The sequence below is a fragment of the Pteropus vampyrus genome, unplaced genomic scaffold, assembly GCF_000151845.1.
Source record: "Pteropus vampyrus isolate Shadow unplaced genomic scaffold, Pvam_2.0 Scaffold70, whole genome shotgun sequence".
Classification (NCBI taxonomy): domain Eukaryota; kingdom Metazoa; phylum Chordata; class Mammalia; order Chiroptera; family Pteropodidae; genus Pteropus; species Pteropus vampyrus.
The window spans coordinates 5,670,541-5,679,445 of record NW_011888851.1 but is presented as its reverse complement, the minus strand read 5'-3'; the positions used below and the strand labels follow the sequence as shown (position 1 = coordinate 5,679,445).

The 8,905-nt window shown below is 34.3% G+C and overlaps 1 protein-coding gene across 1 annotated transcript in view; it reads left to right on the top strand.

Annotated features, from left to right (window-relative positions):
• EEA1 (early endosome antigen 1) overlaps positions 1 to 8,905 on the top strand; it is a 107,734-nt gene that overhangs the window by 14,131 nt on the left and 84,698 nt on the right. The window contains exon 2 of the mRNA XM_011361808.2: positions 5,280 to 5,372. Within this exon, the coding sequence (XP_011360110.1) occupies positions 5,280 to 5,372 (93 nt within the window). The remainder of the gene's footprint in view (positions 1 to 5,279; positions 5,373 to 8,905) is intronic.

Here is an 8,905-nt window from a genome sequence, read left to right as displayed (position 1 = left end):
TGTGCAAATTATCATAGCTTTAGCTAGTGGAAGTGCCTCTTTTACCGTTTGGGTGATCTAAACTCCAGTGCTGTCCCAGGAACATTGGAGATTCTTGGTTCTTTTCACTAACACAGAAACAATTCTAGCACAGTGAGGGTTACTTTATTAAAGGCATGTTTTGAGGTAGAAATGGATCACACCTAAACTGGCTAACCTCATGGGAACGAAAGTACACTCCCTATGAGGATCAGGTTACAGCAAGGAAAGAAGGCTTTAACAACATTGAAGTGGGAAGGTCTGTATTATATTAGGACCACTATGGCTGGTTACAAAGACATTCCTAAATGATTGGCATGTAAGGTCGTTTTGTTTGACATTTGGCTGCTATATAACACTTTGCCTAGATCTTGTGTGCTTACCCAGAATTCAGCCTTTTATAATTAGAATCATGAACTTCCGGGAATAGACATGGTATTATATGATGGTATAATGAGGCTGAGGTTGTGGGCAGGTTAGGGTAGTACCTTCTTCGCAAGTATCTGTGGCTGGGTTAAACCAGCTATAGGTTTATGGCCATCCAGTCCTTTGTTTCTCAGGATGCAGGAGTGATCCTTTAACTACAAATGGGGTGATCTTTGGGAAGTCTCTGTGCTGGGTCTTTGTTCCTTTGTTCCCTTGTTGCTCATGTCTGACTAGCTACCTTACATTCCAAAGTGACTTTTTGTCATTTTGACAGGAAGGACCCTTTTAGCATTTGATAGCTTCCTTGCTTTTTGGCACACCATGTCTTAGGTTTACCTTGTAAAGTTTCTTGTAAAGTTTATCTTGTAAAGTTTTTTATCTTGTAAAGTTTATCTTGTAAAGAAATGCCTGGAATCAGTCATTTCTTCAAAAGTCCTGTTTCCTTTTAGTGGGGAATGCTATTTAGATATCACTGTCTGGGCACTTAATGCGCTTACTGATTGTAGGTTGTCATTGCTTTTAAGCTTTAAGTGATAAGAACATATATACACACACTAACACACACACGTACACAGATATAATCATATTTAAAAAGCAAATAAAACATGAATTCAAATTATTTTTGTTATACTGAATTTTTTGGAACATTAACATAATTATTTTCCCTAAAAATACATAAAGTGGCTTTTAAATAGCAATATTACTGTTAAGATTACTGAGCAAATTTTACTACCTTTTTTAACAGGTTTTCTCCCTTTATACTATATCTCATTGTGGCTATACAGTCTAAATGCTGTATTCTTAAGTCACTTAGAATAATTTTTTTCTCTCTGTGGCTATACCACCCACCTGAGATTCAGTTAGGTTTTTAAAATTTTAAAAAAATTTTGAATTGTGGTAACATAAAATTTACCATTTTTACTACTTTAGAGTATACAATTTGGTGGCATTAAGCACATTTATAATGTGCATTTATAAACACAACTATTTATCTCCAGAATATTTTTATCATCCCAAACTGAAACTATGTACCACTACATAGTAACTCACAATTTCTGCTACTCCTTAGCCTCAGGTAACCACTATTCTACTTTCTATCTCTATGAATTTGATTATTCTCGGTACCCCATATAGGTGGAGTTATACATATTGGCCTTTTTGTGTCTGGCTTATTTCACTTAGCATAATGCTTCCTAGGTTCATACATGTTGTAGCATGTTTTAGAATTTCCTTCCTTTTAAAGACTGAATAATATTCTATTATATGTATATACCACATTTTGTTTATACATTCATCCACTGGTGGACATTTGAATTGTTTTCATCTTTTACCTATTATAAATATTTCCGCTATGAAAATTGGTGTACAAATATCTATATTATTAGATTTTAACTGATGTTTTTCATAAATGAGGATTATAATTGACTAAGTTAGAGAACATAGGAGGTAAAGCAAATTTTTTTGCTGGGATGGTAAAAGGTTGGGATAAATGAAGGGTTTGATTTTGGATATGATTCATTTCAGGTGCTATGGGAAATCAATTAGGAAACAATTGGAAATGTGGGTGGAGAGGTATAGGGTGCTAAAGTAGGTCTCTCTTTTATAGTCCTGGTGAGAGATGATGGCACCTTTAACTAAGGAGAGGGAGAAAGGCTAAATTCAAAATTTATATAGTTGATTGAATTAACTTGGTGTTTAGATGTGAAAGTTAAGGAAGGGAGCATGTAATGCTTTGGATTAGGCAAGATGGGTGTGTGGTGTTTCTGTAATTTGAGGTAGAGAATGCAGATGGGTGAAAGGTTTGTGAGAAAAGAAAATGAATATGGTTTTAAATAAGCTGACTTTGGGGATGCTTTCAAGGGATTCAAGTAGAGATATTTAGCAGGACAAGAAAATATGAATTTTAAGTTTAGCACAGATCTAGATTAGATTTAGGGTTTTATTGTCAGCTTTGGGTGGGGGTTATTAAAATTAAGGAAGTATTTGAAATTACCTTGAGCAGGGAGTCCTCAACCCTAGGCCAAAGACTAGTACTGGTCTGTGGTCTGTTAGGAACAGGGCCGCACAGCAGGAGGTGAGCAGCAGGTGAGTGAGTGAAGCTTCATCTGTATTTGAAGCTTCATCTGTATTTGCAGCCACTTCCTAGTGCTAGCATCACTGCCTCAGTTCCACCTCAGATCATCAGGCATTAGATTCCAATAGGAGCCCTGGTCCCTGGTGTTAAAAAGATTGGGGCCGCTGAGAGAATATATGATGAGCTAAGAGGTCAAGCATGAAAACTTCTTGGGAAGCCCTGAGTTGCTTTCCGTGAAATTAAAAAAAAAAAATTTCCCATGAAATAGTATTTATTTGTAAATAAATCTTCTCACTTCATCTGTATGGGGTCAAATCTTAGCTCTTAATAGTGGAAAAGAGGTAGTGAGGGTCTTCAGAAATCTTTGGTTATCCATTTATAGTACAAGGATCAGGTAATATGTATAAAGCACTTTTCTCAAGGTCTGCATGTAGTAGGTGGCTTTTCAAACTTAATGAATTTGTAGAAATCTTCCTAATTGGTTTTTATGGTGGCCTGAGGATGAAAGAGAAACAAATCAATGTTGAAAGTTACATTTTCTAAGATGTCTTATAAATCCTCAAGGTTTTGAGGTTATGTCGTTTCATTTCTAGTAATTGTATCCTTTCCAGTTTCAGAAATAAATTTGCTAAATATAAGGTATGCATAATATCTACAACCATTTTTTTTTTCCACAAAGACTTTTGCAAAAGCAAAAATTTATTTTTAGTTAACTCGTCTTTTCCTGGGAATCAATTCATTATTAACTCAACTTTGGCTGGTTTGCCTTGTTTGCTATCTAGTTTCAGCTAGAGTGGTGTAGATTGTGCATTTTCTTATTAAGCATTTATTATGGCTCTTCTGTGTACAAAGACTGTTATAGTTATCATTTTAGTCAGTTTTAGTGCTTTGAAGGTAGGTAAGATTTAGAGATGAGGTTCTTTATCTTTAGTAGCAGTGAGGTTGTGGAACTGATTTGAGTAATTTTCCCAATGAAATTTTTTGCTCTCTTCCTGCTTGGTCTTCTCTTTAGTGGTCATATGTAGTTGCGGATAAGGGAGTTGTTGAGAATTTGGAATTTCTGACTCAGTATATCACCAGATATTAGAAAAACTTTTGTTATTCATCTACAAATATTTGCCTTTTATATGCTACTAGATTCTTGTTTTCTGTTTTTTTTTTTCTCTCTACTAGATTAATATTTTCAGTTACATTTACAAGACATAGCTATTGGTTACTTTGGATTACAGCAGTGTAATTATTCTCACATTTAGATTATTTAATTGTATTCAATATACAACTAGTCTGAAATAAGTCAAATATGGATTTCAAAGAAACTCCATGTTAAAACTTCTGTGATGGTGATATTTTCTTCCAGGCACAGTAAACAATAATAATTTTTTTTATTTGCTTGTTTATTTGCACAGTTAAGTGCTTTTCTTTCTTCAAAAGCTTGTATTTGATTCTTTGATATTAGGTTTTGCAGAGATTAATGCTGCTTTATGTCAATCATATATTTGCTGATAGTATGAATCCGCTTTTATATAACCAGCAATCTAGGATAGTCTATTCAATCATATAGTTGCTGATAGTATGAATCCGCTTTTATATAACCAGCAATCTAGGATAGTCTATTCTTTGCGGGTATCCCTTCTTATTTGGTTGAAGTAAATAGTTTGAATACCCTTGGCCTTATTTAGGTCTGTTTACTAGGATTATTTTAGGCAAGTTTGTAAAAGAGTGTTATTGGTGATAGTAATAGGATTATTACAGGATGTTTGTGCATTGAGGCAAATGTGTAGTGAATTGTTCTATATCTTGGGTGCTTGAGGTGCATCTCAGTGAAGATGTCCAGTGGAAAAGCAGTGATTATTGGATTAGTGATTAAAAGCCAGACTTCTTGAGCTAAAATCTTTTTTTTTTTTTTTTCCATTTATTAGCCATGTGACTTTGGGCAAGTTACTTAGACTCTACCTTGGTTCTCTTTTATGTAAACTGGGAAAGATAGTATATACCATAAATGTTTTTTGACAAGGATTATTGAGTGAGTTCTTATGCTCTTAACCTTTTTTTTGCCCAGTGTTTTACTGAATTTCCAATTCCTTTAAGATAACACCTAGGTATTAATGAATGATAATGTTAGATGATAACTATTGGAAGGGGTATAAAAAGACCTTTAACCCTCCAAACTGTAATTTTGGTGATGGAGTATCAAGTATTGGAGACAGATTGGTAATGGTTGGCATGGATGGTAGATAGATGGGTAACTAGATAATGTGGACAGTGTTGGTCTTTTTAGCACTTCTCAAATCATTGTAATTTAGTTGGTGTAGTAGCAATGCAGAGGAATCAGAAGACCATTATTTTAGTTCTGCTGCTTTCTGATTTTTGTTCAGTACAATCTTGAAAAGTCCTTTAGCTGCTCTGAATCTGTTTTCTGATATATAGAGATAACATTTATCCTGCCTCTCACAGAGATGTCATTATGATTAAATAAGATATTCTGTGAAAGTGAGTTGAAACTATAAGGCACTATATACAAAAGTAAAATTTTTATTTATTTAAGAAGACTGAAAACGAGATAATGCATTTAGAGATCTCGATACAGTATTAGGTACAGTTTTCAATAAAGGATAGCTGCTAGTACTGTTATTATTGAGAAGATGTCTACTTTTTTATGTGTAAGGCTATTTCTGATTACTATTTAGGTTGTTAAATAGTTCATGAATATATTGTTAATATATTTTGCTTTGATTCCCTCCCCCTTCTGTTTATATTTCAGACTCCTGGGAGAGTTGGCTCTCAAGGTTCTGATTTAGATTCATCAGCAACTCCTATTAATACAGTGGATGTCAATAATGAAAGCTCTTCAGAGGTATGAAAATAATAATTTGGCAATAAAATTCAATATTCTTAGCAAATATTTAGAGTAATGATTGGTAATTTAATCTTTAGTAGGAAAAGTTCTCATAAGTCTTTCTTACTAAGGAATGCAACTTTTGAATCATACATGTACATGTATATCGGTGCCTAATTGTGAGAATGAGAAAATGAATATTAAGATTGAAAAATATTATTGCCAATTTGTCTTTAATACTAATGTTATATCAACTAATGAAGCTTAAAATCTGTTGATAAAGAATTCCTGGTTAATACGTATCTGTTTATGTGCTTATATTGTCATGAATTATTCAGTTAATGAAAAATTAGGTTATCTATAATATTTATACATTATTTGCTGCCTTCATTTATGACTTTATAAGAAATTTTTGATAGCTTATTAAAAGTTAACAAGGAAAGTAAATAAGTCTAAAATAGAAATAACGTTTTGAGAAGTCAGCCTTGGTAGTTGCTTTATTATTATTTTTTTAAACAAACAATATTTCACGTGATAGAAAAAGGAGGTAAGAAAAGAGAAGAACATAAAACCACCTATAATACTGTCTCTAAGAGATCTACACACATTCTGCTATGATAGTTTTTGTCAGTTGTCCCTTTCTGGGTCTGACGGTACCACCTACTGAGTCCCCTTTTCTCTTTTCTCCCCTTTTTCACCTCTTGGTTGATGCGTCTCTCTCATGTTAGTTCCTGGTTATTTTTCCCTTTCTAATAATTAATCTCTCTATTTTTTCTCTCTCTGTCTGTCTCTTCATTCGTCTATCTTCATGTATATGCATATTAACCATAATAAGATTTTACAAGATTGTGAGAGCGAAAAGTAACAGATTAACTTTATTAAGAACAAGTTTAAAGAAACATCTTTTAAAAAAATTTCAAACTGTATTCATGATATGGTGAGCTCAAAGTGCTCAGCTGTAACCCTGGAAATAATACCTATTAATAATTGTTGATCTCAGACCAAAAAAATAAATCTTCAATGGGTAATGAATAATGCCTGGTAATCCTGCTATATTTTCTTATTAGGGTCATTTTCCTGCTCTCAGAGATAGTTGTACTCCCTCCTCTATCCTCAGATCTCTCATGTGTCTTATCCTATTCTCAGCTTCCCTTAGCACGTTCTATTTCACTGAGAAAATAGGAACCATTAGATGAATATTCTCATTTTGTCACCAAAGCTATTCTTGCACCAGTGTACTCTTTCTTACTTTAGTAATTTAGGTTACTTTTTCTGTCAAATTTTAATCCTTTCTTGTGTGCTCTGGATTTCATTCTCTCTCATATTCTCAATGTATCCTCTTTCCCCCCTGCCACTTAAGTTTTCGCCTATGTCATGAACTGTTTCCATCAGCATTATAAATACTACTCTAGAGGTGCCACTAACCTAGGACTCCCTTAAATTAAGTTCTGTGCTTGAAATTCTTCAGACTGCACAATAATATAACTTTTGACTACTAACCTAATTTAGGGCTATTGGTTATTATGAATTTTTGGGAATTGTTTTGCCATGAGTCCAGTGCTAGGATACAGATTTGTCAAGGTCTTGGTCAGTGTCTCTCTCTGTCTCTCTCTCTTTCCCCTCTTTCTCCCCTCTCTGCTCTCTCTCTTCCTCTCCTCCTTTCCTCCCTCTCTCCCTCTTTCCCCCTCCCTCATTCTCACCCTTTCTCCCTCCCTCTCTCAATCTCTAAATTTCTCTCAGTCTCTCTATTAATATTTCTCTCTCAGGTTTGTTTCCTTATTACTCTGAGGCTGGCTTCCCACTTAGAATAAACTCTAGGTTTTAATGTTGTACCCTTTGCTGCCTTCTAAATGGAATTTGAAATATCGTGGTCTCCAGGACTTTAAAGAAATAGTCAGAAATAAAGCAATAGTTTGCTTTGGTGCTCATTTATATCATGTTTTATGTTTTATTATATAAAATATTTTATTGTATTTATATTTTATATTTATATATAATTTATTATATATTATATTTATATATAATTTATTGCGCTTATATTTATATATTATATTACATATTTATATATTATATTTATATTTTATTACGTAAAACATAAAACATATATATAAAACACACACATATATAATGTTGTCTTAGTCAGTAGGGGTTATTACAACAAAAGTACAATAGACTGAGTGGCTCAAACAACAGACATTTATTTCTCGCAGTTTTGGAGTCTGGGAAGTCCAAGACTAAGGCTCCAGAAGATTCTGTTTTCGGTTCATAGATGACTGCCTCATATGGCAGAAGGAGTGGGAGAACTCTTGGATCTCTTTTACAAGGACACTAATCCCATTCATGAGGGCTGCATCCTCATGGCCTAATTATCTCCCAAAGGGCCCACTTCCTAATACTATCAAAATTCCTATATTTATTATTTATTTAAAATTCATATATGAATTTTGGGGTACACAAACATTCAGTTCATAACAAATGTATAATATGTATAATACATAACGTAATAAGTGATGTTTTATATCATTTAGTTGATATCAGGACAGTTGTTCAGACTATTTAGTATACTGTATTGTCAGGAGGAAATGTCTTTGTTCACTCTTTATCTCTTTCCAATCTGGCTTCCATCCTTAGTACCCACTGAAACTACGTATTAATGACCTAAATAATGCCAAATCCAATTTTCATTTTCCTAGTCCTTTGGCTAGAGAGAGCAGCATTTTCTTTGGGCTTTTTTTGTAAGTCCCCATTGAAGTTTCCAGGTTGCTAGGTTCTCCAGCACCTAGTCTGGAATATATGAGGCAAAAATAAAACCCAGAGTACTCACTACTCACTACTGTGTCAGTCTTTGGGTCCTGAAATCTTTAGCTTGTCTGCCTTCTTCTTTTTACCTTTCACAGTCTTCTGATGTTTGTTTCATATATAATGTCTAGGGATTTTAGCTTTACTTAGTAGGAGGAATAGGGAACAGTGCATCTATTCTATTTTTGTCTGGAACTGAAAATCTGCCCATTGAAGAAGTTGGAATTATTTATCTTTTTATTGTTGAATTATACGAGTTCTTTATCTTTTTTTGGTACAAGTTCTTTGTCAGTGTTGTGATTGCCTCTTATTCACTTCACTGGTGAGGGTTATGGGGATGGCTGAACACATAATTAACCCAGCACTGGACAGATGAGATCAAGAGCAGTTTATTAGTCACATATGCTCATAGTCTAGGAAAGAAGTACATTATATGTCATGCAGGGCCACATGAGGATTGCACTTGGGAACAAAATGAACAACCAGGGGCTGGGAGAGGCAGGCTTTATAATGTCAAGAGGGTGAGGTGCCTTATGGTTGCTACAGGAAGATGTGACTGGCTTGTCTGAATAATTCCATGGACTGGTGAGGAACTGAAACCTACTACTCAAGGATAAGCAGGCCCTGTGCTTGTTTTCTGTGAAAAGGAGGGTTGTTTGACTGAGGACCTTATCTGTTGTTGTGAAGTGGGGAGGAAAACTTGCAGTTAGGCCATTCGAAACCTTCCAGTTTTACCAGGTGTCAAGGCAGCA